General features: G+C 43.1%; 1 protein-coding gene across 8 annotated transcripts in view; it reads left to right on the top strand.

The window, feature by feature from the left end:
• The window catches only part of CNTN2 (contactin 2), a 67074-nt gene that overhangs the window by 36989 nt on the left and 14696 nt on the right, over positions 1 to 15389 (top strand). For all 8 annotated transcript variants that reach the window (XR_014527473.1, XR_014527474.1, XR_014527475.1 and 5 more), the window contains exons 5-16: positions 538 to 633; positions 2884 to 3093; positions 4119 to 4218; positions 5218 to 5393; positions 5901 to 6037; positions 9261 to 9390; positions 10547 to 10697; positions 11885 to 12012; positions 12849 to 13024; positions 13258 to 13378; positions 14277 to 14435; positions 14551 to 14700. Coding sequence is in view for 5 of the 8 variants with exons in the window: in XM_083508824.1 (XP_083364950.1) it covers positions 538 to 633; positions 2884 to 3093; positions 4119 to 4218; positions 5218 to 5393; positions 5901 to 6037; positions 9261 to 9390; positions 10547 to 10697; positions 11885 to 12012; positions 12849 to 13024; positions 13258 to 13378; positions 14277 to 14435; positions 14551 to 14700 (1734 nt within the window). In the remaining 3 variants the exon portion in view is untranslated. The remainder of the gene's footprint in view (positions 1 to 537; positions 634 to 2883; positions 3094 to 4118; positions 4219 to 5217; positions 5394 to 5900; positions 6038 to 9260; positions 9391 to 10546; positions 10698 to 11884; positions 12013 to 12848; positions 13025 to 13257; positions 13379 to 14276; positions 14436 to 14550; positions 14701 to 15389) is intronic.

Below are 15389 nucleotides of genomic sequence, written 5' to 3'. Positions count from 1 at the left end.
GGTTTAGCAGACAGATTTACCAAGCGCTTTTTGAAAGATAGCAAAAGCATTTCCTTTCATACAACAGGGGGTTGAGTCCTTCTAATTTGTTTATCTTGGTGGTGCTGCTCTGATGTTTTATTGTTTGTCCACTGAGGTGTTCACGTGTTTTAATCTTGGGTTTTTGCTCTTGTATGTGTATTTTTAAAAATTTGTACGCCATTTTTAGGAGCCGCTGATGACCAAAATGGCTGAATATACGTTTGAAAAAGATAGATGATAGATAGATAGATAGATAGATAGATAGATAGATAGATAGATAGATATTGCAGTGGGGATAGTATTGATTTAGCTAGTTCATTCCCAGCACATTTTCTGAGTGCTGTTCATGATGCCATCTGCCGTTACTCTTTCAATTTAATTTCCTTTTGATATGATGGAAGCATGATTGCCTGTAACTAGCATCATTTCTCTCTGAGCAGAGAAAGATCTAATTTGTAAGATTGTTAGGCTTTCATAGCTCATGTTTCATCACCTCCACTCATTTCTTGTGTTTAGTTTTGCAGGAATTCTCTACAGAAGAGCGAGACCCCGTGAGGGTTACGGAGGGCTGGGGGGTGATGTTTACTTGCAGCCCACCTCCCCATTACCCAGGTAAGACAATGACAGCGCACTAGAAATGAGGTTCTCACCCATATTCAGGGAGCAATCCATCAAATGACAGGGGTAGCTAATGGTATAAACCCATACATAATTGTGTTTAGCAATTTGGACAAAGCCATTCCTTTCGTGAGAGCATAATCAGAACTCTGCTGGATAAAGCCTAAGGCCCATCTAGTTCAATAGCCTGTTCTCAAAGCAGTCAAGCAGATGCCCATAGAAAACCCATAAGCAGGACATGAGTGCAACAGCGCTGTCTCTACTTTCAGTTCCAAACATCTGGTATTCAGAGGAATGATGTCTCAAACGTTGGAACAGAACATCGCCATTTGGGCTAGCAGCTGTTGATAAACTTATCACCCATGAATTTGTCTAATGCTCTTTTAAAGTGTGGTGGCCATTATTACCTTGTTTGGTAGTTAATTCATATGAACATAAGAATATCCTTCTGGATCAGGCCAGCTGTTCCACCTAGTCCAGCATCATGCTCTCACAGTGGCCAACTAGATGGCTGTGTGAAACCAGCAAGCAAGGCACTCTCCCATCCCGTGGCTTCCAGCAAGTGGTACTCAGAATCCTTACTGCCTTTGACCATGGAGGCAGAACATACCTGTTATGGCTAGGAACCCTTGATAGCCCTACGTTCCATAGTCAACTGTGAAGTACTTTCTTTTGACTGTCCTGAATCTTCCAACTTTCTGTTTCATTAGATAGCCCTGAGTTTCTAATATTACGAGAAAGGGAGAAAACTATCCACTTTCTCCACACCTTATGTAATCATATCCTCCTTTTGCTGTTAAAATCACTGATTTTTAAAAAAAATTGTGGCAACAATTATCCTTGCAAAATACTGGAAACATGCTGCTGTTGTTTTCTACACCAGAATGCTTAAGCCAGACTTCAGAAAAGCAGAAATTGATAAACTACCAAGGCTCTATCCCAAAGGAGAAATGTATTGCATCTAAATGTCTCTCTGTTTGATTAATGGTTAACATTTATAATATACTGGAATCTATATTGTAATTACATTGTCTTTGAGAAGTCTTTTTTGTAATTTTATATCAGATTGAAATAAATTAAACAAAGGGGGGAGGGGAAGAAAAGAAAGGAAGCTCCAACTATTCCATTTTGTTCATATAGGTCTGAGCAGTTTTCCCTGTGCCCTGCCACTATCCCTTGGAAAACCTCTTTCATGCTAAATTGAAACAAATGGCAGTCCATGGAAAACCCAGTAACCTGCTAAACTGCAGGTTATCACCAAGGGAAAGCAGCAGGCAAAGAGAGGTGTAGATAAGCGCTAAGTTGTGCCTGGTCTTTATGGTTGAAGCAATAACCTGCTTATCATGTGTAAACAGCAGATGCTATGGGGTGGTATTAAATGCTAGTCCTACTCAGAGTAGACTCATGGAAAGTAATTTATCTGTTTAACTTAGGTTCGTTCATTCATTTCAATGGGTCTACTCACAGTAGGTCTTGGTTTATTACATCCCATGCTTTCTTGTATGTACAGGTAGCTGAAATGTTCTCTAAGAAGCATGAATTGCTCTGTTCATCTCAGACTAAATTCTGCGGCTGTGAATTCTGGAATTCTCCCAGGGAACAATGAAAATCAGTGCTGTCGATTTCATGCCAGAAGCTGATATTGTAGAAATTGAATCATTAATGCTCTTTGTATAGACGAATCTGTAGTTGAATATTTCAGGGATGTGATTTCAGTTCATCTCTACCTTCCACCCTACACATTTTGGTTATCAGGGGACCGCATGATTATTACTGAGTGGGTGGGGGGTTGCAGTGCACATAAGGAAGGGAAAGAGCATGTGAATGAGAAGAGATCTCTTGTGGGGGTGGGGGTGGAAGAAAGGGAATTCTGGTATGGAAAACTTTGAGAAACCTTTGGCTGAGACCCACAGGACTGTTGAACTTTAGCCCACAATCTGTGGCATGAGGAGTCGGAAGTAGTAAAGGAAGAAACCAATAGCAGGTCCAAAGTTCTTGTCAAGAAATTGGAGGGCATCAGGTTCAGTTCTCTAAAAATGAACATTGTGGGAGCATTGTACATCCCGTCTAGAATAACAACAAATGCGCTCACTTTTGTTTCTTTGTTCATAGCGAATGAATAGCTACTGGACTTAGCTTGTGTCTCAGTCTGGGAAATAGCGTACCGAGGTCAGCCTCCGAGCGTCACTCTGATACAGAGGAGCCAGTGTTTCATCCTCTCCCTCTCTCTCCCTTTGCACACAGGACTTGCATACCGCTGGTTTGTGAACGAATTCCCCAACTTCATCCCAGCAGACGGAAGGCGTTTCATCTCCCAAAAAACGGGAAACCTTTACATTGCTAAGACAGAGGCCTCTGACCTCGGCAACTACTCCTGCTTTGTCACTGGCCAGATTGATTCCATTCAGAAGAGTGTCTTTAGCAAAGTATCTCAGCTCAATCTTCTCAGAGAAGGTCAGTGCACTGGCGACCCACAATGTTGGAAGCCCAGTTGAACAGATCCCTCTGAGAGATGCCCTAGGCGGGCCAACTCTAGATGGAGGCATTTCTGAAGTAGGCCTGCAGAACCTGTGACCCACCAAGCCAAACATACCAGCCAGCCATGTATGGTGTCCTATGAGCAGTTCCTTGCCTACTTGAGACTGCAAGATGCCATGGTCCCTGATTACAGAGTGTCCCCTGTTGTACTGTTAATGGGGAGTGGGGAGCCTTCCATGCAGCTGGGTGATATTCAGCGCTTATTTCCTGTCTGTCTGTGTTGAAATCTGAGTCCTCCTCCTTGGAGCCAACCAGTGGCTTTGGTGATCTGAATATTTTTGTGGGTGGAGAGGTAGGTCGCTCTTACCATCCCCATATAGCAGAATAGGTTGGGACAGTTAAGAGAGAGTGGCTGGCCTAAGGCCACCTCAGGGGGATCTGTTGTAGCTCAATGGTGTGGTACATGCTTTGCATCTAGCAGGTTCCAGTTTGATCCCTGGTCTCTCCAGGTTGGGCTGGGAAAGACTCCTGTCTAAAACCCTGGAGAGCCAGTGGCTGTCAGTCTATCCCAGCCTTTCCCACCCTGGTGTCTTCCAGATGTTGTTGGGCTCCTACTCTCATCTGCCTCAGTCATCCAGCCAATGGTCAAGTGTGATGGGAGCTGCTGACAAAAACATCTGGAAGGCCCCAGGCTGAGGGATGCTGGTGTAGATGACACTGAGCTAGATGGAACAGAGGTGGACCAGGATTTCCTTACTCATCGCTCTCCTCTTCCATCACAAGCTACGTCAGAGCAGGGTGGGTGATGGCTGTGTGGCAGCCGCGGCTGTGCCACACCAGTAATGTAAAAACTGCAAGTACACAAAAAAGTAAATGCTGAACTTAACATTGGGTTTCGAACATGCACTTTTTCGAAGATGAATCATTTTGGAGGCCTGTGCTTTGCAACCTCCTGCATGGGTAGCTTTCAAGCTTTCAACCTCTTGTCCCCCTTCCCACAGATTCCAGGCCGTTTGCTCCCAGCATTAAAGCCAAGTTTCCTTCTGACACTTATGCTCTGGCCGGGCAGCTGGTGGCTTTGGAGTGCTTTGCCTTTGGGAAGTGAGTACTTGTGTCAATTGCATTTAGTCTCTTGCTGGTGACAGCAGAAAAGTTGCAGGCCAACATAGTTATGAGTTGAATATTGTAGACTCTGTTCTGAGGAACCAAGAATGCAGAAGAGGAAGGAAGAAGAGAGCTGCTGTTTTAAATATCAGAGAAACTCTGTCCTGAAGAAGGTTTGAGGATCATAGATTCTTAGCCTGCATTATCTGGAACATAACCAAGCAAACATTTGATGAAGCCCTATTTCCCATCTATTTTACTCCTTTGCCCTGTTTGCGAGTGAGGTTTTTAATAATCTGAAATATTTAATAATCCTTTTGATGACTTTTGGGTGTTGCAAAGTAAATGTTGACTAGTTTGAGCTAGGACCCACCCAGGAGTGGCTGGTGTGATGATGTGGTGTCAGCCTCCCAGCACTGGTGATGCTGCCACTTATCTGGATGGTACAGGGCAGCAGCGAAGTCAGGGCTGCTGGGTGCACAGATAGAGCCAACCAGGTGCTGCCAGTGCACCTGGACGGCCCTGCCCCATCCAGGTAAGTAATATTGATTCTACTGCCCACCCCACCAAAATAGCGCATAGGCTGCTCCTGAACTCACCAGAATCTGTTTTTAATGTTATGTATTTGCCTTCAAATGGATGGTGTAATAAATAAGAGTGCCTCTGAGCATGTGCAAAGACCACACCAAACTGAGAATCGCAGGTGGGTAGGTGGTAGTGATTCCCCCCCCCCCATCAAGAGGATATGAATTGTAAGAAGACTTGAATGCCAGCAGAACTCTTGTTTCTGTAAATTAAGGTGTGGGTTGTGAGAGACAATGATAGTTTACTAAAAGGTCAAAGAGAAAAGCTTGGCTAGTTTAAAAAAATGGAAGACATAAGGCTTACAACGAGGAAAGGGAAATAATTGAATTGCACAGGATTCCAGTGTTTGTTGCTGTTGCATTGATGCTGAAGCTTGAAGTGCCCTTTTACAGAGGTTTATTTATAATCTAGCCCTGTCCCTCGAATAAAATGGCGGAAGTTGGATGGTAGCCAGTCCTCTGAGTGGATCACAACAGAGCCCCTTCTACAGTTTAAGGAGATTGGCTTTGAAGATGAAGGCACTTATGAGTGTGAAGCTGAAAATGCCCAAGGAAAAGACACCTATCGGGGCCGCATCATCATCCAAGGTAAAGCACTCCTGGAGGTTCCTTCACAAGTATCTTATCCTTTTATTATATTTCTATCCCGCCCATCCTTAGAATGCTTGGGGCAGCATAGTTGGAGCTCCCAGCAATCCTCTGGCAGGCAGCCATCAGCCCTACATCTTTCCTAGTACATTGTTCCAAATGAAAAGAGAGCTGGAGGTCCCTCTTGAACCTTTCTCTGTGCTTTTCATATTTCCCAAATAGTGCACAGGGTGGGTGGAAACCTAAAGCATAACGATGAAATAAGGGATCCCTAAGGATGGAATAATCTGCAGAATCTAGGGCTGAGATAGGTTGTGCAAATCTGTGAACCTCCAAGTTACATGTTTTCCCCATATATATTTTTTAATCATTGTTTTGGAAATGAAATGTGGGTTGTTAGGGGTTGCACATTGTAATAAATTCCCACCACAACTTGAGCATCATGAATCTCGCACTGCTTCCTGTCTGAAGTGCATACGTCCCGTTCTCTTCTTGTTCTTTTTATAGCTCAGCCAGAATGGCTGAAGGTCATCTCAGACAAAGAGGCTGACATCGGAGCAGACCTTCGTTGGAGTTGTGCTGCAGCTGGCAAGCCAAGGCCTACCGTCAAATGGCTACGGAACGGGCAGCCCTTAACCTCTCAGGTAGCCCATCTGTCACTGGCATTGTGGTTACCTTTTGTAGGTGGGGTGCAAAATAGAAATGCCACATAAAAATGCAATAATAAATGTGAAACCTGTTTAAACAATGGGAGCAAAGGAAACCACAGTTGAAAGTACAAAGCAGGCTATCTGCCACTAACTAACTAATAGAAAACTTAGAAGCTGCCATACTAAGGTCAAGAGAAAGGATTGAGCATTCTTAGGGCCATGATTCAGAGGTAGAACATCTGTCCTGCATTCAAAAAGTCTCTTGTTCAATCCCCAGCATCTCCAGGTCAGGCTGGGAAAGTCTCCCGTCCTAGAGAGCAACTACTAGTCAATGTAGACAGTGCTGAGCTACGTAGACCAGTGAACCCTCCCTACAGTCCTGTGTTCAGCCACCTGTTGTCAATTCTGTAAATTCAAGCCAGTAAGCTACCTGGAAACAACCTCAAATGTTCATTTCTCCTGGTTATGTTCTTAGGCCCAAACTAGATGTGACATTATGAATGCCGCTAACAGTTGTATGATTTAAAAAAGTAAAAATTAAGAAGTAGTAAGTAGCTGTGGGGAAGACTGATCTGGATCAGAACTGTGTAGGAGGAGGGGAGGATTTTATTTTGGTTCTTGCACCAAAGGGATGTTTTTCCTAGCTGCACGTAGCAGCTGTGCAGGGTAGTCTGGATTTGGACTGCAGCCAAGGCAAAGGGTTAAATGCCCCTTTGGGGTCCCAGTCCAAATCTCGTCCCCCAGCATTTGCTATATGTTTTCCTTTAAAATAATCACACAATTATTAATTGGATGAATAATGTCACAATTTGGTTTTGCTCACATTCCGTACTATCTTCCCATTAATCACAGTCGGTATTAACTTAGCAAGAATTAGTGGTACTCAAGATGTGAATGAGCTATAACTGGGTAATAAGCAAACATGTTAATTTGGATTGTTAGGGGATATTTTAACTGAAGGGCTTTTGATGCAAAGGCAGAAAGCTTAAAGAATAAGGATTAAGCCAAAGTTGTACTAAAGCCGAGAGACTTACATGAAAGGGTAGTGGACTTTGGAGTTCACATATTAGCTAACATTGTGTGACTTTTCCAAGAGCAGATCAGAAAACAAAGGAAGGGCTTTAAATACAGAAATCCTTGTTACCCTTCAGAGAAATACATGATAAAAATACAGAGCAAGCTATGTACCATTAGCCTATTTAGTGGCAGTGAAAGCAGCAAAGAAGGCATACTTTGCTGCCTCCATGGGAACCACATTTGACATCCAGCAGAGCTTTTCCAGGTAGTATGGGGCCTTTTATGGTTTGGTTCAAAGGAAGTGGTAGAACTGACAGTAGCTCACTGTGATTTTTTTTGCAAAGCATTTTGAGAATAAAATTGCTTGATCTTGCCAAGACTTTGACTCTACTGTTACAGCAGATTAATCTCTAAAGGTGTCCAGAGCACTGTCTAGCCCTGTTATGTTGGATAAGTTTCAGTTAGTAAGGCATGATGTGGACAAGTACTTGGATTGGTCTGGGTGACCACTGACACTCTGGACCCTTGCCCCTCTTGGCAGGTAAAAACTAGCAAGGAGGAGGAGGATAGCTGGAAGGGCCAGGGAGGTGATTAATGCCTCCATGCGAGAGGGAATCGTAAAAAGGCAAGGGTAAAAAGCTGTGGTAAAACCTCTCTTCAAGAAATCCTATGTGGATTCGGAAAACCTAAGTAATTGCCATTCAGTTTCCAATCTCCCCTTCTTGGGTGAGGTTCCTGAGCAGGTGGTCATGGACCAGATCCAGGTGCTCTTGGAGGAAACTGATTTTCTAGACCCATATCAACTGGGGTTTAGGTCCAGTTTTGGCTCAGAAACTGATTTGGTTGCCTTGTATGATGGCCTCTGTTGTGTCATAAATCCTTCCTTTTGCTACACCAGTGTGCCACCCTTTTGACCTTCAACAAAGAGGATTGCTACCTGGCTGCTTTTAAGTTAGAATTGATAGAGCTGCACCTTAATGTACAAATAGCAAAACAAAAAATCAAACCGGGGTGACCTTTGTAAGAACAGAAGTACACATGCTCCTGAATGTCTCTTTCTGCTCCTTTTCCGCAGCATAATCGTATGTCTCAGAAGTAGGTTCCATTGAATTTAGTGGGGACCGCTTCCCAGATACATGACTTTAGGATTGCAGCCTCACATTGTTGTACACATGGGAGAGACCCCAGTTGCTTCGAAATGCATTAAGAACTTGAGCCTTAACTTTTGCCTCAAAAACTGTTGTGTGTGTGTGTTGTTGTTTTTTTGTTTTGTTTCCCCCATAGTCGTTTTGTTCTTATTTGCCACTTCTAAACTGTCTGACTGGAACCCCTCAGCTACTGGATATTTTTAATCTGCATTGCAATGCTAGGATCTTTAAATTATAAACTGATGTCTTTCTGGGGAGAAATTGGTTGGAGAGATTTCTGGGCACGAAAGCGTGGGCCACATATAAATATTGGGGTCAGGCATTCAATGGAGTGAATCTGCCGAGAACATGGCATATTCATTTGCATTGTTCTGTTTTTCAAGACATTATGTCCAGCTCTGGGTGAGCAAAATATCAAACAATAGCTTTTTAAACTTGACAGATATCCTTAGAGATGACATCTGCTGTGCTTCAGTTGTTGCACTGTTTCTGTATACCAAAGTTGGTCTGTATCTATAGACAACTTTCCAAAGGCTGTATACCAATGGAAGGCAGGGCCAGAGGCAAAAGTTGACAGAGATGTTAATGTCTCTTACCTGTGTTTGGTAGGCTGAATTCCAGCAAAGAAAAAGGCAGAGTTTTCTATACATAAACTCATTACAACAAATACACATCTCTCCATTCAAACAAGAGGTACGATCACCTTTCAATGAAACTTTCCATTCAGGACAACCTGATGAGGAACAGTGAGGAGTCATGGCCTTGGAGACAGACCATGGCCTAAAGAGACTCCCTGGGGCAGAAAGAAAGCCCGGAGGACCACATTTGGAGGGCCCATAGGCCAGAGGCTAACCATGCCCTCTAGGCATATGCACAGAGACACGTGAGTGGCAGCAGGCACAGAATAGGGCAAATGTGTTGAACAGCACAACCGTGTCACTACTGAGAAGGGTAATGTGATGTTCTCTACTGAAACTCACTTCTATGTATATAGCACTTGCATTTCATGCTCTGTGTTGTGATCTAACCACCTAATCTACTTGTTTGCACAGAATCGCATTGAAGTGAATAGTGGGGATTTGAGGATTTTAAAGTTAACAATGGAGGACTCTGGGATGTACCAGTGTGTAGGAGAGAACAAGCATGGCAGCATTTATGCAAGTGCTGAATTGGCTGTGCAAGGTACGTTCTGGATTTCTGTGGATTGTCTGGGCAATACCAATATGCTTTAGAAAGGGGGTTATTTCTCCAGAAGTGAGCCCTGTGTGTTGAATGGGACTTGTTCACTGGTATTAATGCTTGGATTTTAATCTTAAATATTGGCAGATTCCCTGTCTAAAAAGCAGTAAGATAATAGACTGGCCTAATACTTTGCCATATTGCTTCATGGTGAATCTCATTTTTAACATTTTATTTTCTTTAGTCCTGGAGGACTGCTATTAACAGATTGTATTCTAGCAGTTTTAGTGGCAAGAAAAATCTAAGAAACCTCAAATGGTTTTAATTTGAAATGTCAACATCTGCTTAGGTTATGAGGCAATACAGTATTTATGGCCAATCTCAATTGGTTTTTCTCAAAGATCAAGGCACTATCGCAGCCAAGATTGAAATATGCCTACATGCATAGTGAAACTAGCAGACTTTTTCATCCATATTGGTATGTGAATTCAGTCTGATGTAAGATGAATAGAGGTGAATCAAACTTCTCTAATTAGCCACAACATTTCCCCCTATATTGTTTTTTAGGCCTATAGATTTTATTAACTGCTTGTATTTCTGGCTCATTTGCTTTGACAGGACTGAACAGAAACAGGCAGCTGCCCTTTTAGACATTGAACACACATTTCAATCAGTTTCAAATTCAATGACTTCTGGGGTTTTGAGTTTTGAAGTTCTGACTTTGAAATTGCACTTGGAATCAGTAATCTTTCTGTTCAAAAATTAAGATGTAGCTATTTTGAAGTATTAATCAAGCTTAGGTTTTGACATTTTATTCTTCAAAGTGTTCAATTTCAGACTTTTTGGGCTTCATTGATCTGAACTTGCAGCATGCTGATTTTCACAGTGTAAAACACAATCACATTTGCATTTTGTTCAATGAATTGGAGGTTTGCGTAGTTAAATTTGTCTCACTTGGACTAAACACTGAGGCACCTCACTGTTACAACATTACTTTAGGTGTCCAAGTAACAAACAGGCAACTTTATTTAACAGAAGCCATGATATATGTTATTGTGTTACTTTTGCACTATTATAGAATCTACAGGAAGCTCGCCTTTACCATTCCCAGGGCTCAGCATTCGTAAAACCTACTTAATCATTTTATTTTCCCCTTTAGCCTTTGCTCCAGATTTTCGGCTAAACCCCGTGAGGCGACTAATACCAGCAGCTCGAGGCGGAGAAATCATTATCCACTGCCAGCCAAGAGCTGCACCAAAGGCCATTATACTCTGGACCAAAGGGACTGAGCTTCTGAGCAACAGCTCCAGGTATGAGGACCCTTAAGCTAGTTCCTAGCTAAGACTAAGTAGCTTTGAGCATGCAGTCCCTTCTCAGTGCAATTATCCTGCTGGCTTCTGGTTAGCTTAAATTTATTGTGTGGAACTGATCCCATGTGTGTTTACTTGGAAGGCTGTCCCGGTGTGTTCAGTGGGGTAAGTCTCCTTAGGATTGATCCTTCAGAAGCAGCATCTTCTTGCCTGGTGGCTCTGCTCTAAGCCCCTTGAATTGTTTTTTGGGGGGGCAGTGATATCTGTTGTCCAAATGGTAGCTTGACAGAAAAGCATGATTTGTGCAGGAACGTGAGAGGTTTTTATTCAGCACTTCAGTTGTGCTAGGCTGCTTGGATTTTGGAGCACCACCTACATTTACTATGAAAATCTAGCAAGCAAGAAGCAGTGTTGAAACTGCGAAGGAGTGTCCTCCCTGCCACACAAGATGATTTCCCAGATGGTTAGAAGAGTGGTAGACAGTTGGCAATCCTTAAACAGCTTGTACAGAGAACAGTATTCCCAAAGGATTTGCACAGTGAAAATGTAAGCTTGAATCACATCACCTTCAAGCAGCTTGAGGCAGAAAAATGGCAATATCCTTTAAATAAGTGTATTTCATACATGGAAGTATTCAGCTTTGCATCTATATCTTGTCCAATTATTTAAGAGTAAGGACATGTATTTCTTTTTGGTGAAAGTTAATCATAGCTACTGTTTGATATCCTAGCCTGCTGATTTAAAACTTCCAAAAGTAACTAGAGTTGCTTGTTTGCTTGTAAAATAACATAGTTATTCAGTTGTTTGCTGCACCTTTAACTGCAGCCTGCATATGAGACCCACCTCCACCTTTGAATCATCTTTCTGCTGTCAGGTGACCAGATGTAAATAACCCCTAACAGGGGGCAGGACTTAGGATCCCCTTTTCTCCCAGTAACCCTTTCTCCTTTATCTCTTAAAACAAAACAAAACAGAGCTGCCATGCTATCGCTGCAGCCCAGTGGCAGCTCAGTCTTTCTTTGGAAGGCCAATGTTATACGACGTATTATTTCCAATACCTTTCAGCTGACGCATTTGACAGAATTCATCACTGCCTTCATGCTACATGTCCCGTGACAGGCAAGCGGGTCTGTGGTTGGCTGAATTGTTCTCTCACTTTCTCCTGATGGGCTCTTCTTCCGCTGCAGCATCACCATCACTCCAGATGGCACCTTGATCATTCGGAATATTAGCAAGTTAGATGAGGGCAAATACACCTGCTTCGCAGAGAATTTCATGGGCAAAGCAAACAGCACAGGAGTTCTCTCAGTTCGAGGTAAGGGCATCTTATTGCCACTGGGACCAAATGTAATAATGCAGGGATTCTCAAGCTTCCTACCCCCAGGGCCTACTCAAGGAGGCTGAAAATTACTGAGGGCCCACAGTCACAAAATTCTCTTATTTCTCCCATAACAGGTCTCCTCAGTTATCCCCTTCCTTTCTATTTGCAGTTTGTTGTTGTTGTTGTTAAGTATTATCGTATTATCTTATTTTCTCATTTCCTTCAGCACCTCCTCTGGCACTTTCCCCTCAGAAGAGGGAGACCCTCCCTCTCTCCCACTAGCCTCAGACTTCTCTTTCTCCCATTCAAGGAATCATTGAGGCTGAGCTTAGACCAGCCGAAAGGCTGTGGCATAGCTAGGGGTGGGGTAGGCAAGTGAGGAAACACTGGGCAAGCTGTGGCACTGAGGCCATGTGGCGAGTCCCTGCGTGCTGTTTGAGAAACACTGCAATAATGGAAAGGTCAACAATACATTTTGCCATCATGTCTGCCCTGCAAGTACTACAGCAAGAGAAGAGTGTATTGCTAGTTCACTGAAGTAATTAAAGTGGGCTTTCCTTCCTTTCCAACCACATTAAGCACACAGTAAAAGATACAACTGGTTCAAGACGACAGTGTTGCAGCCCTTCTCACTGATTCTTTGGGGATGGCAGAACCATAACTGAGGTGCTCTGGGCTTTCCTAGTTTCTAGTTATTTTTTTCACCAGCAAATCTGTATTCAGAGACAGATGTCATTCACCTTTTTCTGTGCCCGTGTTATGTTAATGAAAACTGATATGCACAAACAACTATTGACAACTAACGATCATCTCACCTGCTTTTTCTGCAGATGCCACTAAAATCACCCTCGCACCATCTAGTGCTGACATTAATGTAGGTGAAAATATTACCCTTCAATGCCGTGCCTCTCATGACCCAACAATGGACCTCACCTTTACTTGGTTCCTGGATGACTTTCTCATCGACTTTGTCAAGTCCGAAGGCCACTACAAGCGAGCTAGTACAGTGAGTACTGCAAATCCCATGATGCCCTGTAATTTCCAGAAAGGTGGTCACAATTCAAGGAGAACCAATTACCCTTCTACCTTTTCATTGGGATGTCCTCTGATAGATCTCATCATTTGCCCACTGCTAAGATGCTGCCTGATTTTCTGTTGCCTTTCTCCTCTTTTTAAACTTGCATGCCGCAATTTCTCAGCTTGGTTCTGACATTATTCCTATTGATTCTTCTATCATAGAAAGAGAACATTGGAGACCTTTTGATCTTGAATGCTCAGCTGAAACATGCTGGTCGATATACTTGCACAGCTCAGACAGTGGTGGACAGTGCTTCTGAGTCAGCATTGCTGGTTGTAAGAGGTAATTTTTCCTGTCCCATCACCCCATAATTTTTGCAGTGACAAGTCCAAACAAGTTGCCCTCTGCCTGCACTTGCTCCTGCTCCCACTCCCAGAAAAACAGACAACTTATATTCTCCACAAAACAGTATAAGAGCTGAATATTTATCTTGCCACGCAACTCACCCACTAGTGAAGCTACAGAGTAAAGTTGGCTCTGTCTAGTAAACCTGATGCCCTCCACGTGTTTTAGGCTATAGTGCCCATCATTAAAGATAGTCCAAAGTATTTAGAGGGTTGGCAAAGGCTGATCTCATAGTAAGGGCTGCCCAGTTACATTTCATACAAATATACACATTCACATATAGAATTGCATTCTAAAGCAAAAGAGAGAGATGGAACCTTTTTCTAATAAGGTGGAAAGATTTACTTAATGCAAATCCAGAAATGTGGTGTGTTACTACAAATCCTTCAACGGAGGCTGTGTGATGACAGCCTTACATTTCTCTTTATATAGGAAGATACTGAGGATCAGGGAAAGCCTTGGTAAAGAGGTGTGACTTCAATTGGTGGCAAAAACACCACACGATTGGTGCTCACCTAATCTCCATGGGAAGCCCATTCCCTATGGCAGGTGCCCTCCTCTGCACTGCCCCCCTAATAGGTCCTGGTACAGTCAGGATGGCTCCATCTGCAGACTTCAATCTGTACAGAAGAAGATGTAGCTCTGAGTTGTTCAGGGCTTTATGTAGGAAAATGGACATCTTAAATCTGGCTCAGTAACTAAACAGCAGCAAGTGCAGCTCCTTTAGCACAGGCATTATGTGCACACGTATCATGAAGCAAAAGTCCTCTCTCTTAATGTTCTTCTACGTGGTTCTGGGATGTCATTGTGTCTGTTGTTCTTCCCTTTTTGGTAGGTCCTCCAGGGCCACCTGGCGGGTTGGTGGTGAGGGACATCAAGGACACCACTGTGCAGCTGAGCTGGAGCCGAGGCTTTGATAACCACAGCCCCATTGCCAAATATGTCATCCAGGCCCGCACTCCACTCTTCTTCAAGTGGAAGCAAGTGCGCACCAGTAAGTGTCTTGAGGGCAGTGGCCCACACGGAACAGGCTTCAGTAGGAGGCTTCGCTGTTATTCCTTTAGCACTGCTTGCTCTATTTGTTCTATTCTCGTGCTTTTGGGTTATAGATCCTGCAAATATTGAAGGTAATGCAGAGACGGCCCAAGTGGCCAACCTCATACCATGGATGGATTATGAATTTCGGGTCCTGGCCAGCAACATCCTTGGAGTGGGAGAACCCAGTGTGCCTTCTACCAAGATCCGCACCAAAGAAGCTGGTGAGTACACCACCCGGTGGTGATGCAGGGTAGGGTCTTCTCTTTGGTGGGCCTTGTGGTTATGAAACTCCCTCCCTGTAAAGCTGTAGCTCTTCCCCCACCTGATCAGCATTTTGGTGTAGTATGAAAATGCCTTCTTACAAAATTGCTTCGCTCACCTGCTGTACTTATCTATCTTAGTGATATTTTATTCTGAAACAGATTTTAACTCTAATTTTTGTGCCTGTATTTTTGTTGTATGCTGTCCTGAGCTCCTTTGGGAAGAAAGGTGGGGTAAAAATGTAATAAGGTATTTTCCAAAGCCAGAAGAAGAAGAAGTTGTTGTTGTTTCACTGCATGGTGCTATCAGAATTCTTATAATGATGGAATGACTCACAGAAATTATTTTGACCCAGTGGTTGTCACAATCAATTGCTTCTTCAGCTTATGAACTTATAAGATACACGACCTTCACATTTTCATGAGGACTAGAAGGTCTGATTTTAAAACTCCACAAAGTTTTTGCGGTGATTTATTGGGCCTTCATTTTAAGTGCATGCATTTTTGGACTTCCTTAGACTTTCCAAAGTGATGTCCTTTAAATATTTTTTTTTAATTGACACTCATATTTCACAGGTGAAAGTTCAGCTGAATTTCTGCTTCAATATACCTTCTTTATAACGTAGTTGATTGATTCTAATTATTGAAAC

This window comes from Podarcis liolepis (assembly GCF_965112155.1).
Source record: "Podarcis liolepis genome assembly, chromosome: 6".
Classification (NCBI taxonomy): Eukaryota; Metazoa; Chordata; class Lepidosauria; order Squamata; family Lacertidae; genus Podarcis; species Podarcis liolepis.
Note: the sequence above shows the minus strand (reverse complement) of the source record. Positions and strands in the feature narration are given on the sequence as shown.